The sequence below is a fragment of the Anopheles darlingi genome, chromosome 3 (assembly GCF_943734745.1).
Source record: "Anopheles darlingi chromosome 3, idAnoDarlMG_H_01, whole genome shotgun sequence".
Taxonomy (NCBI): domain Eukaryota; kingdom Metazoa; phylum Arthropoda; class Insecta; order Diptera; family Culicidae; genus Anopheles; species Anopheles darlingi.
The window spans coordinates 58429542-58449541 of record NC_064875.1 but is presented as its reverse complement, the minus strand read 5'-3'; the positions used below and the strand labels follow the sequence as shown (position 1 = coordinate 58449541).

Here is a 20000-nt window from a genome sequence, read left to right as displayed (position 1 = left end):
CTGTTTTTCGCGCCAAATGCTGCTTTTTCACCGACCGTTACTGTACCTTGCTTGCAACTGTCAAGCACATGCTGAATCTGAACGATTTTGAAGGCCGTGCTTAAGCAGAGTTGAATTTGAAGCGCGCTTGAGTTTGCGAGTGGAATTATTTTCTGCCAGAGGATTTCCGACTCGTTATTTTGATGTTTTTCTCGTTAAATAAGCATCCTCGAGCGTGCGGTGTTGTTTTTCCTTGCAAGAAGCAGGAAACCGTGAATTCCACGAAAAGAATTCATTCGCTCCAAGTTGTATGCGATTGCACAGGACGCTGAATAAAGTTTGCGCACTATGAAAAGCCGTGGCCACACGGGGCGAAAACTCTAGCGCAAACGAAAAAATTAATAGATGCTGCCACACGGAGCGAAAATTTGCGCGCAAATTTGCACATTAATGCCAAAATGTTTTCGCTTCGTGTGGCAGGCGTAAAACCCCGAAAATTTATGCCGAAATGTCAAACGTATTGTTTTCATCTGTGTTTTGGCCGCTGAAGTTGATTTCCGAATAAATTTTGCAGTTTTTAACGATTTTGTTGCTGTTGCTGTTATATTTATATTAAAAATGCAAAAACAATACGAAAAGAACCTACATTTTCGTAAATAAAGCGTTCGATAGCGTCAAGGGTTCAGCGAAAATGTCCGCGGACGTATAAAAGTTTGACAGCGTGTAAGGGTTAAGCGAAACCGTTTTGGCATTAGCCGTGGCCACACGGGGCGAAAACTCTAGCGCAAACGAAAAAATTAATGCCAAAACTTTTGCGCTTCGATATGTTTACATGGCCGGGTTGAGGAAATTAAAATCGCGTTTTTGAAGAAAAGGATTGAATACACTAGCAATGATCACTCACTGTCGATGTAAACCACAAAAAGAACATATTGTGAGCCCTACCGTTTGCAAAAAGCTTTTACGCTAGGTTTTACGCTCCACGGACCAATAATCGTTTGACAGCATGTAAACGGCAAGCGAAACCGTTTTGGCATTAATTTTTTCGTTTGCGCTAGAGTTTTCGCCCCGTGTGGCCACGGCTACTTACCTAGTTCCAGTTTTATATCTACAAATTACCATCTGAAATGTTCTCTAAATTCTCTCAAACGTGGTGGAATATGCGAATAAAAGGACCAAATGCGATTTTGTATATATGTTATTTCAGTACGTCATAAACCGTTTATTTAAAAAAAATCACGATCATGTTTAAAAAAAAGGTTTACGTCTTATTTACAAGTACAAGAAGTAGAACGCTAGCGTATTGTTCCGAGTGCTCGAGTGTTGCTGCAGCAGAGCGTGTAGCTTCACGAACGGACGAGTTCTAGCACGCGCCGCGACTCCTCAGTCTGCCGTGTTTGTTTTCCCCCGAGAATTAATAAATTAATAAAATAGTAAGATAGAGCCTTATTACCACAACCGATTGCCCGTGTGTGTGTGTGTGAGTTGTACCGCCATTTTGGCGATTGCAGAAGAGCAAGTGTGCCCAGCAGTAGTACTAGCAGCTCCTCGTCCGCCCGTCCGCTCGCCACATTTCGCGTCTGTGAGATTCATTAGACAGAGATGCACGTGATCGTCCACATCATGATCGATCAATGCGCTACGGATTGCTTCTTCCTAGCGCGCCCGTTTTCCGGATGACTGGGAGGGGGTTTTAGACGATAAATAATAAATAATTTCTGGAACAGCGGCCGTTGTTTCCTACGTAAACTCAGGTTGTGAGGCTCGCCGTATAGAGCCGTACAGGATCAAGTGGCAGGATTTACAGATCCGGCGTTGGTCGCTTTCGGACGTACTTGGCAAAATAGTCCGGTCGCCAGCACTTGCACGAGCCCGGGATCAGGAACCAATCGTAGTATAGTCGCACCTGGAAGCATCCAATCTCATCGTGGCCATCACAGTGCTGGTTTGCCTTGGCCGCCACTGATGCCGATGCCGTCGCTTGCGGTTGCTGTTGCTGTTGCTGCTGTTGCTGACTGCTGCTTCCGGTGTTGTCGTAAACGTTGTCGGTCGGTAGTCCGGCTCGCTTCTGCAGGTATTGCTGGTACGCCTGGAAGTCTTGGATGGAGGGAGCTGTCGTTGTCGTGGTCGTCGTGGTAGATTCCTCCGCGTTGGGATAGAAGATTTCCGCCACTAGCAGACTGACCCAGCGAGGTGAAGACAAGCAGCCACCATCCAAATAGTGACAGCGTGCCTGCAGACACCGTGTCACCTCCACGGTCTGTGTGAAATAACCTTCGTAAGGTATCTGCACCACGTACCGCCACGATCCCTGATAGTTCTTCGCGAACACTGGTGTCGCGTATTCGACCTTGGCTGGGCAGGGCGTCGGAGGTCCTTCGTAGCGTGGAGGAGGAGGATAGGCAGCGGCTTCTTCACGTCGTTCAGCCACAAGCTTGCTGGTGATCGGTTCACCCTGGATCGCACGATAAAGCGCACAGAACACACCGCCACCATCGCAGAACTTACGAGGAGCTCGAGGATCCTCTTCACGTCGTTCCTCCTCTCCGCGCATCGCTCTACCCATACGGCGGCCAATTCTAAAAAGGCGATAAAAGCAAAACATTACTAGAGTTCATCCTTCGAATCCAGCAAAATAGTGTAATTCTGTGACGCAACAATTACCCATTATCGTCGAACTGCTCCACGGGCTCTTCCGGAATTATTTGCGTCACCTTCGGCAGCGTATCATCGGCCTTCAGCACTGGTAGCGTTTTCGACAGGAACTTGAGCGTTTGGTTACGGATCAACTCACTGCGAGAAAGGGAATTTGCGAGGGAGAAGATGTTGAACGAAACGCGCAACGACGATTTCAAACTGTTCTTGGGTTTACTTACAAGGGATATGGTTCACCCAGTACGTTTTGCTTCATTGGATTGCGCGGAATTTTGCCCTTGTTCAGATCACCGCAAAGATTGTTGGCCGAAACGTAGGGCTTCGGGTTGGTCGCCTCTTTGCACTCGATGTTGATGTGCGTGTAGGGAGGTGACCGCACCTTCGGTGGAACTGCTGACGGGGATTCTATAAAGGCATAGTATCTGTGGGAGATTACAAATTGCGTTAGTGTCCGATGCCAGGTATTTCCACCAGATCGCTGCTTACCCCTCAGGAGGTTCCTCAGCATCCAGCAGATCATCGCCCTTAATGAGCACTTGGCATCCAACGAGAAACTGAAGGAGAAAGAAGAGAAAAGACCGGCGGTTAGTTAATTAAAAACGAGATCTTCTGCCGGTACGACCCCCGATCGGTTTCATCTGCCAATCTTCAATCACGCTAATCGCTCATCACGATCGCATCGATTGGTTTTTCTGGTACAGATTATATGCTAGCCTCTGTAGAAGTGATAAGATATGTGGCGATGTATAATTAGAGAGAATTTCCACTCATCTTTTGTCGAAAGTGAAAAACCCATTTTCATTACTCGGTCACCACCGGTGATTGCCGGTGTACTCTCTCTCTCTCTCTGTACGCACTCGCCACAGAGGTACGTACTCTTAATTAACCGAAGCCGGTTAGATCGAAGATATTTTGCAAATGGCATGGTCCGTACAACCTCCAATCAATTCGGAGATAGTTTGGTGTCTTCGACACACACTTTCTACTGGAACCGCTTTATCGTCCAAAGGCGTTGGAGGAAGGTACAGTCGTCCACATAACCCCACATCTCACTTTCAATTTTTGGATTTGGATTTTTGGTTCCAAAAATTCGATTTCCTTTCTCTCCTCCGATGGCGGATGGCATACCGAAAATGCTCCATCTGAAATCTTTCCTTTCTCCACTCCAGCAAGCAAAACTGGAACCGGAATGCAAGCGTGCAATTTTATGCAAAATTCCATTTTATTTTTTATCCGTTCTTTCCAGGGCGCCGGCATCTAACAAGATTGGAGAAATTTATGCAAATCCCGGCGATTGGTAATCCGTCGATTTCCGTTAACCGAGCATCAGGAATCGTAGCAATCCAGTAACAGGATTGCCAGTCGCTCACTTCCAGTGAGTGAGGAAACATAGTAGCGCATTACGATCTTAGTATGCTTCGATCGGTTAATTACCGGCTGGCTGGCTGCCGGTCCGAGAGGAAGCAGAGGAGCTACGATTGCAGTCGCTCCACAATTACCGGTTGCCATTTCTCACGAACAGTGGCGCGCGGAGCTGGGAAAACTGGTGCCTACCTTCGCCGTCTCATGCCGGCGCAGGGGGCGCATACATCAACCCTGATTTCTTTGGCCCATTTCTTTGGCATCGCGGCCAACCCGGCCGAACGTGCCCGTTCCGTTTCAGAGTAGACCACAAGCTGTCCAGTAGGCTGGCCGGCTGATGATGCTAATCTTCCCCGAACGAAGTGCGTCGTTCCACAGAGCTAGGGCCACCGAAGTTTATACAGTGCAATCAACAATCACGACCACTAGTCCAGAGTATCCGTAACGAGAGCCCGACCCAGAGCGAGAAAGAGAGAGAGAGAGAGAGAGACAGATGCAGTGATCGTTCCTGGGAGCCTAGTGGCTTGCTCCATTTCCACCCATTCCAACCGCCACAATACCATAGGCACTATTCGGTATGATGCTTGAACGGCGGGGTTGCTGAAGAACACTCTATATTTGGAAGCAGCCAGCCTAGTCAAGTGGAAATGTGGAGGGGAGAGAAATGGGCACAACACCTATTGGATTGCCAGCTGCTGCAGTGTCTGTGCCGTGGCGCGTGTTCCATAGCAAAACACTTGGCCGAAAAGGGGAATCAACAACAAACAAACAAACAAATACACTTGCCAACATGCTAAGAAGGGACTCTTTGGGTGGAATGTTCTTAGTATATTTTTGGAATGTGCTCCAACATGAGCTACCAACTGGAGACGAGTGCTATGAGTAAACAATCTCTCAGCTCATTAGAAAGAACCCTTTATACAGAATGATGTTAGCCTCGTGCTGCTGCTATTACGTTTTAAAATACTTAACCATGCTTTGGGGAAAAATGGGAAGAAATACATTTTAAGCTATTTATAGCAAAAGAAACAGCTCGACCGTATTTTTAACAAACTAAAACAAAAGACTTAAACGCCCCACACGACGATGGTAAGTGACGAACCCTGCCCCCGAAAATGCATTCGTCACACGATCATCACAGCAGCCTCACTTCCGTCGTGGACACGGAAAAAGCGTGTCTCGTGAGTCTAGGCAATTTGTCACGGAAAACGGTTCTTGGAGGGCAGGGAAAAATGCGGTGAAGAAGCACCGTTGCAGCCTAGAGATGCTTCGGTTCAAGGGTTCATCATTAAGAATCGATCAAAGAAGCCAAGCAATTCCCACGAACGTACGCACCCGTAATGGTGGCCATTTCGTTGACCAGGGGTTCGGCATTGATTGGATTCCATTGGGTTCGCTGCCGTTCGGTGATCACCTGATCGCGCTGGCTGCCTTCACTTCGATACTGAATCGAACGCAGCAAAGAAGTAAAGGAAGAAAAACAACAACCACAACCACCTAACAGTTCTTCTGGCAACGCGTTGACCTACAAACACATTTCACCTGTGAGACCGGCATCGAACCGGAACACACAGACACACGCACGCACACGCGGTGCCTCCCGAGATCGAACGCAAAACGGGGGAATGGGTTTGTTGCGCAGAGCGGAAGAAGGTGAACGACGACGGTGACGACGGCTACGTATGGCACTCCAGAATGGCAACGAGCTGGCTAGGAGTAACGGTGCTTCCGTGGCCCCACGCCGATACTTCCACGATGACCGCACGGCACGGGGTGTCACCACTACTGGATTCTATCGATGCGTCATATCATCGTATTGGTTGCCTTGGTTACTGGCAAGCGTATCACATTACCATTCGGTGGGGGGCGACAAAACAATTCGAGGGATGCTCTATTCAACTCCTTCTCTACGCTATCAATCCTCCACCCGCGCTGAATCATTGTCCCCCCTACATCCCCTAACCCCTTTCTTCTTTTTTGGGAGCGCAAAAGAGAGAAGAAATGGTGACGCATTTCGTTGGTAAATTTCATATTTTTCGCCCCGTTTTCGACGCGGTCCGTTCTCAAGAATCAATGCCAAGCGGGAGTGGTAGAGGATGCAGGGAGGGCGAGGTTGGCGTTGAACAACTTTCTCCTGATGGTGGCTAACCCCCCACCCCCCTTACCAACGGTGCGGCCACGACCACTGACCGGAATGTGGAAGTGGAACGAGCCAAGCCGAGAAATTCCCCTCGCTGCTTCTCAGCTTCATCACCTCATCACCTGCCACCAGGCGATGGTCAGAAAGTAGAACAGTATTTGCATAGTTATTAGGAATCTCTGCCGTCGATGTCGATACCGTGACATGGTCGCAAACACACCAAAACTCTAGAGAGGTCGACCATTATCAAGGGTCATACCAGACGAATCGGTTCTTGGATGACCGATTCTGGGCGGATCCATTTAAAATTAACGCGTCAAATCGTCAGATAGAATGCTTACCAGACACACCAGGTACTTCATTATGTTCAGTTCTTGGTCGGTTTCTTTCGGCGTTTTTCAATCACCTGCACTTTTCCCTCTTTAGTTCGTTCACTTGCTTCTAACACCTCCTCAATTCAAATTGATCTCGATGACGAATCAGAACTTCGGTAGTAATATTGTTCGGGACACCAGGTTTTCCACTTTCTATTCCTTTTCCGCTGATAGCAACTGATTCTAACCCGTCCGCATGCACACAACACAGTCGCGAACACACCCGCGATCGTACTTAGTAGTGTGTCTGTTTTCGATCGTCCGCACCGATCGAGCTCTGAGATGGAACTGGATGCCAGTGGTAAGCCGACTGTCTTACCAAGCCGTTCGTTGCGTCTTGAGCTGGCACAGACAACGCCAGCAGGCAGAGGTGGAAACTACCCCCGCCCGCTTGCATCCAATTCCTTCCCATTTCCATCGTGGCCTGGTACGCTGGCGGTGTTTTGTGGTGGGCTCGCGTCGATCGCGAGGATTGTGTGCGTGGCGTGAGAGTCCCGATCCGAGCCCGAGCTTTAGCACGAGGAAAGGTAAAAGAGAAGAAAAGAGTCTGTTCCGGGCCTATCATCCTCCGATGTCCAGTACGCCTTTGGATCATTTCAACTGTAGAAGATTTTCATGCCTTTTCCGTGTTGCCTCCATTCTTTCAATGGCTACTGTGTGAAGAAGCATCAGCATGAACATCAACGCTGGATAGATCGGAATCGGAATGGTTCCTTCGCTTGTCGTAGAAGGAAAATGCAAAATAGACAGAAGTTTCTTCATCGCAAGAATGATTCGAGAACAACAACAACTCCAAAAGAATATCAGAAAGCTACAACCAAAGACGGGAACTGCGGTTGCTTTCACCGTCCGATAGGCTGTATCCCCTACTGCTTATCCAGATGAAGACTAAAATCGGAGAATCACCATATGACTCGAATACGTCCAGCGAGGAAGACCTTGAATGCATGTTAAAAGCATCGATCGCGGGGAGACCCCTTGCTGCGCCCAAGGGAACCTCAAATCTACTTCATTAAGGAAGGGACTACACTATCCGGGACCAGCCCAAGGAGGGGGTTAATGACATCTCGAGTTAAAAACGCGAGCACTAGAAATTCTACCACTCAAGCCGAGCCGTTGCAGAGCAGAATTCTGTTAATTTAGTTTGGTTCTTCTATTAGCACTTCGGAGCACGTCGCCTTACACCAAACAAGTTCCACACGCCAAGGAACCGGCAGGTAGGATACCCCGTAGCGCACCCTTTCGCCAGATCTCTGGCGGGTGCTGGGGCGCGGTAGTATAGTGGCAGCATCTCTCGCCTCAGCTCGCAGAAGCTAGCTAGAGCGTGTCGAGATAAATAATGTTTTATGTTTTACAGTTATCGCACCACACACGACACACGCAGAGCACGCAATCGGGCGTGCTCCCGAGGCCCCGTTATCGGACCATCGAATGTCGTTCGGTGCTTTCGCACTCACACGCACTCCGGAAGACAGAAAAGCGAGCGGCAGAGGAAGAGCACGGGGTTGCATAAACGAGTCAAGTGACGAATGACGATTAAACGAACCGATGAGTAGGGGAATTGTCTAGAATCATCGCTCGCTGCTGCTGATCGCTTCATCCGGGATTGCTCTGCTGAGTGGAAAACGCGTCTATTCCGGTCACGATCACGGGGGCCGAGGCGAAAAGCGACCGTTTGATCGGTTATTAATTTCAATCCCGCGCGCGGACGCCCAGTTGATCGTAAGCTATTAAGCGTGCTTGGGGCGCCTGTGGCCAGCCAGCTAGCAATGTCTGCTTCTAACGGGCTCAATTAGAGTCTGCGAAGAGTTTCCAGTCTTTGCGCTTGGTTCCGTTTCTTCCGCTCTGTGGTTTCACACTTCGTTTACCAATTGTGAAGCCAAGTTATTGCGAGAATAGGAAAGATAAGGCCTCAGCTGGTTCTTCGGCTGGTGGCAGAGAAAAGCTAATGGCGTATAAACGGTTTCGCTCGCAAACAAACGTACCATCTAGGGTCCGTCCGCCGAGTTGCCGTAATCGACTGGAGGGCCCTCCGAGCGTTAAGTGCATTCATCTCCTTTCGTGATTAAACTAATGACGAATCGAATTATCCACCTGGGCAAACTCGGGGGGGAAAACGCATTCTCCCAAAGGTTCCCGCCAGCATTCTTCGTCGGAACACGTCGCTCGCCTGCTAAGCAAGCTGCAGCTCCTATCATGCGTTGCTAAGGTTCCTAGTTCGCGAAAGCTGCAGACTGGAGTGCTGCGATGCGATGCAGTCTATTGCCGATGGTCAACGGTAGTTGAGTTATGCAACAATGCTCCTCTCTTTTGCTATTATTGCGGCACGCAGCACGCCATTCACGCAGCCGTTGCTTCCTCTGCTGCTGGCATACGCTCTGAGCGTTGTTGTTAGTAATACACCCGTGCTTCTACTGCTACTGCTGACCACGGCTACCACCCAGGAGCATTGTTTATGGTCGTGCCAATTCGAGGTCAAATTCAGCCACGGTCAGGGCACTGACCGAATGGCTGTGTTTGGAAGACATGAGAGAGGGAGAGAAAAAGAAAGATGATGCGTCGTCACTAGGCCTAACGTTCACTACTGATTGTCGCTTGCAGACACCAAACTCCCAAGAAAAAGCTAAACTAAGCTAAGTACCACGCCCGTACTGGCCGGGAAATAGCTCTCCACAGTAAATTCCATACCAGATGCGACGTAGTCCATCTTTTGGGTCCATCGATTTAGGTTAAAAACCATTCCAGCCGCTCTAACCCAGATCGGAAGTACCACCACAGTAAGTCTCAGGGGAGGTGCCCGGAAGCCCTCGTAATTTGGTTCGTAACCCTCGCACTCGCTCACACTCACAGAAGACATCCGCTTTTTTGCGACTGGACTCGGGCGAAGACCCGGGTGGCGAGTGCCATTACGAGGAGTGTCGGTCATAGCCTACTGTTGCTGTTAGGTTCCGGTTGGTAGCGGCCCATCTTCCAAAGTGGAAGGAGCACCACACCGGGCCGAGGGGATGGTTGCAGATTGCTTACGAGCAACGGCTTAATAGCCATCCTAACACACCGCGTGCTAATCTATGGTCTCTCTAGAGCTATCCCCTCTGTGGGGTGGTTCCCTTTGGATGCATGGCTCCCGTTCACTTGGTGCGCCGAGTTGGGAACTTTCGCAAAAATGAAGACACTACAGACGCTACGTGGAGAAGCTTCCAGACGCCCAGTATTCTGTGTTCTTTTTCAGTTTGTTTTTTTTTTTCATTGCAAATTAGAGATCATAACGGACTCACGTTACCGAATGGATAGATGGCACGAAAGGCTGGCATGCGATTGTTGCTGTGGTAAGAGTGTTGCCACCAGGTTAAAGTCGATGATGACGATAATACGTTGAAAACCCTGAAATAATATGACTAGAAATTGATAGATATTTTCTTGTTCGCGTGCTATACTATAGCTTCTTTATAATGTCAACCCATCTCTTCGATGTGCAATATCAACTTCTTTACCCGTAGCTCAGAATTGGCTCAGACGATTTGGAGAATCTCGGCTGCCGGGAAGAGGGAACAAATCGGTCACTCGTTTCGCTGGAGGATCCCTGATGCCGTTAGATCTTCTGCGGTGCTGCGGACACGCTTGCTGTGCAATTGGTGCCGTTTCGGTAATGAGCAATAGCAATCGATTCACTGTGCTGCCGCCGCGTACAGCACTAACGGTTTCGCTGGATGGTGAGCTTGTTAACCCCCAATGCCTTGCTTACAGGCCTGTGCGGATCGATTAAGCCGCGACGACGGCGGCGGTTGCTGCTCGATACTACCATTAGAATTGATTTGAATGTACCGTGAGGAATTGGGATTGGGCAAGGGTTCCTACAGTTTCCAGTAATGCATTACAGGAGAAGATACAGCAGCTTTACGATCTTGGGATCTAGAGATGACTTTGCTCCAAATCTGGATGCACTTCATCATCCAGCACTCGTGACCTCGCATTTCTTCTGTCGGCTTGGGGATGGGTGTGCACGAGCATTGTGATTCCAATTATTTCTCACCGACGGTGTGGCGGCTTGGTGCAAAAATGGAGCACCAATGCCGCCCACCACACAGCATGAAAATGCCGCTAGTAGCTAACGGCCAGCCGGAAGAATATGATGAAGCTTCAAGAGACAATTAACTTCTCCGAGCTTGAGGAAGTGGAGTTCGGAAGTGGAACGGCTGATCTGTATCTGGGTTTCTTAAAATATTTACATTCTTTAGCGAACCCCGTGAAGCGCGCATTTCCATTACGATTGTTTTTTGTTCTCAGCGATCGTGATAGTAGGGCGGCGGGCATATGTTCGGTTCTATCTTTATTTTGGCATTCCGCTTGAGCAAAAATAAATATGTTTTAATGACAAGAATGGCCCAAGCAAATATGTGGCCAACCTAAACTGGTCGAGGCATTTCAAATATCGTCTGCGTTATATTCTTATCCGAAATGTAGGTTAAAAATACAGAAATGCCAAAAGAAAACCAATGCCAAAACATGAGACACAGGACGGCAACAGTTCATTAAGAAACTTTCTACGTCTTGCACACAGACAGTGAGGCTTGTTTCTTCTTCACTTAATGCCACACTAAGCTAAGAACCCAGCTGTATTGGACGGACAAATAGAAAGTTTCATTCTGTGGTCAGTGGTCACACGGGGTGGTTTTGGTGACGAAGGTGTGGAGGGTGGGAGATGCGGAAGCATCAATAAAAATAAAAGGTGAAGGACGAACGCCGAAGATCAACGTTCTTGGATGGTATTGGGGAGTTGATAAATGCTTTTCAACAGTGTCCTACGTAATATGTTCCGCATTTAACCGGCTACTTGGATTTCTTTCCCATTTTATGTTCCTGAAACGAAAAGAAAGCTGCTCGCACGTCGCCTTTATATGGAGGTCAGGAATATTCTGGGCATGACTGTATCATTAGCATTTGATCTTCCCAATCCTCCGATTCCCCGCTGGTTTCTGGAACCCCTCCCCCGGGGCGGAGCAGTGAGAGAAATCGGAGTCCTCCTGGTTTGGGTCTCGGAAACCGGTTCCTCGAGGCTAAATGCAAACAACAGCGATCATCAGGTGGAAAGTTTCAGTTTTACGAGTGTAGTCTACTCGCTCGTCAGGATGCTTTCGGATGCTCCAGGAAGCTTACCTATAATTACCGAAAACCGATACCATCCAGACAGACAGTTCAAGCCGTGCAATGATAGAAGATGAACTGGAATTTTCGTCTGTTTTGGTATATTCTCTGTGAACAAATGACTAGCTGCTGCCATTTCTGTCATGGACATTAATCCACAGAGGATCTATGCAAACAATTCTACAACTGAACTGAACCACGTGTTTGCATGTCGATTTGAAATTTAAGTATAACATATTCTATATTAATTGATTGATGGTGTATTCGAGGAGATTATTGATCAAATTATCAAATCACAAAATCCAAACAAATATCAACTTGGACCAAGAAAACAACTTTGCGATAAATTGCCTAAATTATGAGCACTTCAACCGTCATTTCAAACTGATCCTATATCTTTCTTCGAAGCCAGCCAAAAAACTGGGAACACTGGAAAAGCTGAATAAAACGCTGAATTGCACCTGTTACACACACTCAACCAAACTATTTCGCGACTGTGTTTGTGTATAGGATACGTCAGTGTTGGTGACATGCCAAAATAAATGCTTTTCATAAATGGACGATGAATTTCAAGGGATTAATGTTTCAATAATGCAAAGATAAACTCAAAAGCAGATTGTTTTTCATCCGTTTTATTGAATATAAAAGATAGGTCATCATAACGCAAGAAATCACGCCACAATTAACTTGGGACACGCACACATTCACATCAATTACACACGCATACCATTGAAACAATTATTCCGAGCAACATACGCTACATCACAAACACTCACCCACCACACAAATCCAAAATGCAAAAAAATATTCCCACAAATTATCGTAACACGCATAATTCGGATGATTTTGGCACGATGTTTCACAACGCTAAATCGCATCTTCGCAAGCAAATCCACTCCACTCCACCAAAAAGAACATTAAACAAGCGACACTACACTCCACAAGCACCAGAACGATAAAAGGTCCGTCTCGATCACGACGAACGATTTTCGCTCTTTACACACGAAATAGGCTGGATTTTCTTCCAAAAATTGGCCACCGGCACAAATTACACCATTTACACCGACCATAGGCTATTTCAACAGCTAGCTGGTCCGTGTACGAGAGTGCACAAGTTGTGACTGACGCCTTTAAGCAAAAGGTAACGTTTGCAAAACCATTTTGGATCTAATTTTTTTGCAAATCACGCTACATTCTACTTACGGCGCAGAAGGTTGGGAGGCAAACAAGAACATCATGTAAGATAGTTCTGTACGCACTTTTTCCAATAAGAAACGAAATCATCGCAATGCTAGCCTTGGTAGGGCACCGGCGGCATGTAACTGGATTTAATAGTTTGCGCAAAACAGACAAACCCACAACATTTCCACGACACATTAAAGCATTCACAACTTCCCCTGCTGTAGATTGAATTCGGATTTTTGGAGAACTCTGCCACACGATGATCACACCACACAACTCTTCGTTCAACCATTTTTCGCTTACAAAAAACCGGATGTACACATGGATATACATCAGAGTACACAATGAAACCAAAGTCAGCTGAATCCCAAACTTGCAAAACGATCATAGCCCACGATTTGCATAGCAACCAAACTACCGGAACTACACTCAGAAGCCCAGAATACTGGAAAGGGACAGCACAACGACCGATCATAAGGTAGAACCTTCAGTAACATTACACCCAATTCAAATCTAAAAATGCAAAAACTATTGGTAGTGAAATTAACACCTAGCACGAATTGGAGCTCGCAAATCTCTTAGCAAATCGAAACACACACGTGGCCGTTCAGTAAAAATATTGGCACCAACCCGCACACTGCACATAAAACATAACTCAATATATTTAAATAATTTCGGATAGAGAAAGGATCTTCCAGTTCACAAACCAAAAAAAAATCACAACTTAAACAGACCCTCACTCGCTCATTGCAAACAACAACCACGAAAACTTACACCACATATTTTCCGACGAAGATCGCCGTGCAGAACTTGCAACACATTTAGCACAGCACAACTAGAAAGGCTTGAAAAACGCACGAATTCGTGAGGAGATTACAGGAGGTACATGGTTATTTTGGCAGATCTTTCGAATAAAAATTGCCTGCACTTTGCTTAAACTGACACAGAACGAACGTTTTACCAGGGCCGGGGAGTATACTTTTCACTGAACGAACACGTGATTACCATAAATCAAGTGCCGCAGCTTGTCCTACATTTGTTTTTTAATAGAAAACAGTACGTAGGAATAAAGCCATATTTTAAGGTCTAAAAAACAACAGTTATCCTAACAGAACCTCTAGGTTCTTCAGCAAAACAAAGGTCATATCAATGCCGTCTCAGTTATTTACTGAGGTAGTTGAAGATTTGGGATGAAATCATGTGGGCTGTAAATTTCCAGAATTTATATGGATGGAAACACTCTTGCACAATATCAAATAGTTACAAACTCTGGGAGCCACAAATTTGTCACGAATTATTCTGCAATCAGCACCAACAAACGAAGTCGAGACTCATCACACCCATCTCGATCGAGCATGCTTCTATAGGTTCCCCAAATTGCACAAATACGTAAACTCTTTAAATAACTAGAACTATACACGGATGATTTTGCTTACATTTACATCACAATCTACTGCAGGTGGCACTGTGTTGCAATCAAACGCTTAACATCATTACTCGGTTTCATTTGTCACGGTAACACCAACAAACAATCAGCACACGCTGGGAGCCACCACCCTTGTTCCCTACACACCACCAGCAGGAAGCATCTTGGATTAAATCTGTTTATTTATTTGTAGATCTACTGTTGGTTGAGCGAGTACACGAAACACTGAAATTCTAAATCATTCCAATCTACTGTTTCCATGTATCGTCAATGAAGACATTCCTATCGTTTTTCACATCTCCCACACACTCTTTTGAATACGGTTACATAAAGTGCCCACTCTAGTCTAATGCTTTGTTTTAATGTCTGCATGCAAGCATGTGTGTACACGAATGAAATTCCTTGCTTTTATAATGGTTGCTTCTAATTATTCCATCAGTATATAGTGGCTAGGAATAACCGTTTGGCTCTTCTGTCAATATATTAAAAAAACCTACTGTGATCAAACTCGTATCCGGAAAATGATCGTTCCATGTCCTTTCCTACCGAAAGAGCTCGCCACACCGTAAGGACCCGTCAATCAATTTGATTGTGAAGCAAAGTAAACTAAACAAAAACCTAACATCAAACATGAAGGTAAAAATCAATCCATCTTATTGGTCGTATGCGTACGAGGATATACCGTATCAAAAAAGGAAAAAAAACAATGTACCCTGAAGAATCTCTTTTTTCGCGCATGCTACTGAGTCTGATAGTTAATTGAAGATGAAATATAATTGCAATCTTGATATGGTATAGTGTAATTTATACGAAACAAACCGAAAAACTTCGCTTGACTTTGTCTTCCACGTTTGTCACGATACGTTTGCCTGTTTTCACGGATATTTTTTCGAAAGAACAGAACAATCCCACAGGGACACACGCACACAAACCATACACACCGGACACGGATGGGCATCGGAGGATGCACACAACACTCGAGATCTAACGCGTGCTCTCACTCATCTAAATCACACGCCAGACGACTGTTGTTGGCTCTGCTCTCCTGATACACATTTATTCATGTAAGATCAACACACTTCCGAAGCGCAAACGTTTGTAATGAAGAAGAAAGGGGGTGGTAATAAAAAGGTAAGGAGGGAAAAAAAGATCACGCACAATTTCTTCGGGATACCTTTTTACCACAGCGCTTCTCAAACTCCTCTCAGTCACATACAAAACCTTACCTCTCGAGACCCATCTCACGCAGAACTTGTGTTCCTACATTTCACAAAAAGCGACGAAATGGGTAAAATGATGATACTAGGGCAATCGAAATATCCCATGTTTTGGATATCTGCTCTCTCTCCTTCCTCTTCTTCACCTTAACTTATCCACTACCATTGCCGTCACTGGTAGTCACGCGTGTCACACGGTCCCTTTTGATGCACGATTTTTTTCTTTTTAGTTCGTCGAGTAATCATTGGTCAACTCATCGTTGTCGCCTCCTAGACCAGTCATCATCGGTTGGTTGTGTATGTGGTGAAGGAATGGGGATGATGAAAGTGAATCGAAAACACGGACGCACGCACGCACAAACACGAGCACTACTTTCACGACGCCCGTTGTTATGGGTACGGGTTGTTGTTGCTGGTTACCATGTTTGCAATGTTAGTTCCTCTCTTGGAATTCTGTATCTGGAGCACCTAGAAGGTACAACGAAATCAATAAAATTGTCCAACGAACAAATCAACTGGGAAAGTCATTCACTTACTCTACAATCATCGGCAGTAAAACGGTGTTCACTGCTGCTCCCAGAGGGCGTGAAAAACGCAGGACATGATGAGTGAAAACGCTTCTCTACCTCCGTCGATCACGGTGTAGATTGTTGTCATAGGTTTGCATGCGTGACGTTTTAAGTTTACCTTAAAGTGGGACAATACTTTTTCCTAAAATTACTGCACACGTCTACCCCTCACACCCCTCCCAACGCACAGTTAAATTTAGGCAGTACCACCGCGTACCACCACAATCACAAGATGATCTTCTTTCAAACCCTCCTCTGTCAAATTGTGGCAGGTACGCTTCAGCAGTTCCGTCGAGAAATCGCACGGCGGGAACGAATACAGAACGCCAGTGGCTTCGGTTTCTTTGTTAAGCAGCGAAATGACACCGGCTGCTTCTTTTTGCTTCAGGTAGGACACCAGATTGCGTAGCGGGCGCGTTTGAACGCTGGCGTCGTCGGAGGAGGTGACGGCCGAGGTGGACCCAGGTAGACCGAGGAAGATGGCGTGCGACGACGATGAAGAGATTCGCTTCTGGACATCCTCCAGTTTCGGTTGATCGAGGCGCAAGCGCTGCGTAATGCGAAGATGATGCTTACCGTCTTCATCCTTCATCAGCCCATCGACGATGTCCGCGTCACCATCGGTGAGATGGAATTTGGCCGGGAAGAGCGAGCTCTTCAAGATCAATGCTCCCTGCCACACGGTAGTCGATTTGCGGGCCACCTCGGGCAGAGTGCGGGCCGTAGTCAGCACACCGTTGCGACGAGAAGATGAATCCGAATCGGAATCCGCCGGACTGCGGCGTCTCGGTGATCGTGAACGGGATCGATCGATGCCCGCCTCACGCGATCCGGATCGTCGTCGTTGCTCGTATTCACCGGGCTCACCGGCTCCACCGGCCGGACGACGCCATTCTTCCTCGCCTGGTCCACCGGCACCGTGATGTGGTGGTCCACCGCCAGGAGCAGCGCGATGTCCTTCATGGTGGAAACCACCGCGGAAGCCAGCACCACCTCCACGGCCACGATAACCTGCACCACCGGGACCTCCGGGGGTTCCTCCACTGCTACCACGACCACGGAATGAACGTGCTCCGTATCCACCACTGCCGTACGGTGCATCATCGTACGGAGGCGCACCATCAGGATACTCGTACTCCGGTACCCGGCGATACTCGCCACCACCCTCCTCGAACGGACGGCCACCGCCTGTCTTGGGGAAGGGCGGCGCTGTACCATTATCCGCGAAGTCAATACGAATCCGACGATCGGGTGCACCAAGCGGGAAGCCACGCATTTCCTTAACCGCTGCCGTGGCCGCATCAATTGAATCGTACAGAATGTAGGCCTGGGTGTCACCCTTCGTGTATTCGATCTTCTTGATCGCACCGAACCGATCGAACTCCCGCTCGAGCTGCGTAACGGAGGTCCAGGCACCGAGACCTCCGACCCAGACGCGCGTTGTCGGCGTTGCCTTTCCGTATCCGATTTTGCACTGGAACTTGCCAATGTATTGACCGGACAGCTCCACCTTGGCACGATGCGCCATATCGAGCGTCTGGTAGCGTACGAAGGCGAACGCATTGCCTGTACCGGGCGGTGGTCGCTTGATGTCGATATCCTCGACAAGTCCGTACTTGCCGAAGATGCGTCGCAGCTCCTCATCCGAGATGTTGATCTCTAGATTGCCTGCGAACAGGGTACGCGTCGACAGCGGGTCGTCTTCCGGCTGGATGTGGTGCAGATAATTCGGGAACTTGTCCTTCTTGTTTTCCGGCTTCTCAAATGGTGCGCGCGGACGCGGCATGTACGGTCGTGGCATATAATGATGATGCGGCGGTCCGGGATGCATGTGCGGTGGCCCATGATGATGCAGCGGCGGACCACGCGGCATATAGTCGTGGTGCATCGGCGGACGGAAATCGGGATGATGCATTCGCCCACCCGGCGGTGGACCGTAAGCATCGTACGGGTGATGCTCCGGTGGCCTACGGCGATCCGGTGGCGGTACACCAGGCGATCGCGCATAGTAGTGCCGATCGTACTCCGATGGTGAGGCCGAACGAGGACGGCGATAGGATTCCGATTTCGAGGATTCGTACACCGGCTCGACCAGGGCGACCTTGTCGTGCAGGATGATGCGCGATTTGGCGTGCTTGGCCTCGCGTGCGTCCTCCGATGTGCGGAAGCACACGTACGCTACACGCTCGTCGAGATCGTGCGAGATTCGAATGCTAAAGTCACCAAACTTCTTGTACTCGCGGTACAGCGTTTCCTTGATGAACTCGTCCGATGCTTTCGGGTGGAGGGCGCTGACACACAGCACCTTGTAGGAGTAACGATCGCCACTGGGCGGTTCCGGTCGGGCACTACGCGATCCGTATTCTTCGCGGTGCGGGGAGGCATAACGAGCGCGCGGGCTCGGCGAACGTGCTACACGGCGTCTCATTCTGTCAGGGGTAATTCGTTCGTCGGAGCTATCGTCGTAACGTCCAATACTGCTTCGTCGCTTTGATCTAGGTGGTGGAGATTCGCGCGATGCGCTACGTTTCATGTTATGAATCTTCACAGTGATACGATCTCGCTCGCTTGACCGAATGCTACTCATGAGCCGGCGTCTCGCAGGTGTACTTGTGCCAGTTTGATGACTTTGCGTTCCTTGGTTCGTACCGGAAATGCACTCAATAATCACAGCAGGCCACGATTTTCAGCTTATCTGCGCAGAGAGTGAAAGAAAGCAAATCCTATCATCAATAAGCGCCGAAACTGATGGGAATCACGAGGAAAAAGGTGAACTATCAAAACCTGCCAAACTGCCCGTCTTACTTCACGGTAAAAATCACTGGAATGTTCCAACGCGTAATTTTCAACTTATTCCGGCATCTTTCTTTCTCCCTTTTTTCGTTGATGCGGGCACCCGTTTGCTGAACTCAGCAGACCATCACCAATACACCTCACCGTGTCGTCGTACGCTACGTGTGTGTACACGCTCCTGCACTGGTATTGGTGCACTTCATTTTTCATAAAATGGCGTCACCTTTTTCGACTTGCTGGGGCTGAAAAAATACGCTTTCTGCTGTACTCACCGTTTCAACTGATCACATTTACCACTAATTATGAACCACTTTTTACTACTTGTTAACACCACAAAGAGTTTACTACTCAAGAACCTTTTTCCTACCACCAAAGGCAACTTTCTCTTGATCAGTTTGAAACGAGTTTTTGCAGATTACGCGTCAGTTGCACACTCCACACACTCGGTCTCAAAATGCACCAAATACAAAACCCACCGCACTATAAAACGTGCTAATACAATTTGCTATTGCACCGGCCAACGTTTCACCGCATCCGAGGCCCGGCCGACCGAGGACACCACCGAAAAACCACACCACCTCGGATAACGCTGGCTGCCATTTTTTCCAGAAAAACAGCCAAACGAAGCAAATTTCCACTTTCACGTTGTCATGGTCACGTCCCGCAGTTTGCTTCGATAATATCTTTAAATTACAATTGGGTTGGCTTGTACTCACTCCACGCAGCTCCGCGGCACCAGGACTTTCAGCAGCGGCGACGACGATTTTTTTAAAACTTTTTCCCAGCCTCAGGGTTGTAGTCCAGTTCGCTTCAAGTAGGATCCACCTCCATAAACGAAAGGTACTGGCTAGTACACACTGACCACAACGAGTGAATTTCCAGCTGTCACTTACCGGCGACCGAAAAACAAAACACCAAAAATATTTTGAATTTTTAGTAAAATTAAGAGAAAAGTTTAGTACCTTTACAGTGAAGTGATATGGCCAGCAAACAATGACGACGCTTCTTGCTAGAGGATTGCTGTGTTGCCGTAGCTCGTTGCAGCGGTTCTACTTTCGGGAACCGGTGATTCGAGTTGCATCACAAGGATTCGAGGGATTCCCGCAATTCGCTTCCTACCTTTCGCCTAGACTCTTCAGCTCGGCTGCTTCTGCAGCGAGC

At 47.8% G+C, this 20000-nt stretch overlaps 3 protein-coding genes across 5 annotated transcripts in view; 1 reads left to right on the top strand and 2 right to left on the bottom strand.

Moving 5' to 3' along the window:
• Nucleotides 1–1648: 1648 nt before the first annotated feature.
• LOC125955660 (uncharacterized) lies at nt 1649–6498 on the bottom strand. The gene is made up of 6 exons (XM_049686799.1): nt 6478–6498; nt 3121–3188; nt 2856–3056; nt 2644–2772; nt 1996–2558; nt 1649–1941 (listed from the first exon to the last, which is right to left on the bottom strand). The coding sequence occupies exons 1-6, from the start codon at nt 6496–6498 to the stop codon at nt 1781–1783; spliced, it is 1143 nt and encodes a 380-aa protein (XP_049542756.1). The 3' UTR covers nt 1649–1780.
• Nucleotides 6499–13178: 6680 nt separating this feature from the next.
• On the bottom strand, nt 13179–19665 carry LOC125957863 (RNA-binding protein spenito). 3 transcript variants are annotated; one of them, XM_049690870.1, is made up of 3 exons: nt 19556–19665; nt 16014–18741; nt 13179–15945 (listed from the first exon to the last, which is right to left on the bottom strand). In XM_049690870.1, exon 2 carries the CDS (start codon nt 18631–18633, stop codon nt 16243–16245), a length of 2391 nt encoding a protein of 796 aa, XP_049546827.1. In that variant the 5' UTR covers nt 18634–18741; nt 19556–19665; the 3' UTR covers nt 13179–15945; nt 16014–16242. The 3 variants fall into 3 exon arrangements, with proteins under 3 accessions (XP_049546827.1, XP_049546826.1, XP_049546828.1); XM_049690869.1 differs by lacking the exon at nt 19556–19665 and adding an exon at nt 19112–19549; XM_049690871.1 differs by lacking the exon at nt 19556–19665 and adding an exon at nt 18831–19103.
• Nucleotides 19666–19753: 88 nt separating this feature from the next.
• The window catches only part of LOC125957875 (elongation factor Tu), a 1508-nt gene continuing 1261 nt past the window's right edge, over nt 19754–20000 (top strand). The window contains exon 1 of the mRNA XM_049690892.1: nt 19754–20000. This exon is cut by the window's right edge and continues 1261 nt beyond it. Within this exon, the coding sequence (XP_049546849.1) occupies nt 19833–20000 (168 nt within the window). The 5' untranslated portion in view covers nt 19754–19832.

Bases quoted from the DNA above. Each gene is read 5' to 3' on its own strand.
- LOC125955660 (XM_049686799.1), bottom strand. From the start codon at position 6,498: ATGAAGTACCTGGTGTGTCTG. The intron at 3,057-3,120 runs GTAAGCAGCGAT...AATCTCCCACAG, and splicing joins GCTGAGGAACCTCCTGAGGG to ATACTATGCCTTTATAGAAT. The intron at 1,942-1,995 runs GTCAGCAACAGC...CATCGGCATCAG, and splicing joins CGACAACACCGGAAGCAGCA to TGGCGGCCAAGGCAAACCAG.
- LOC125957863 (XM_049690870.1), bottom strand. From the start codon at position 18,633: ATGAGTAGCATTCGGTCAAGCGAGCGAGATCGTATCACTGTGAAGATT.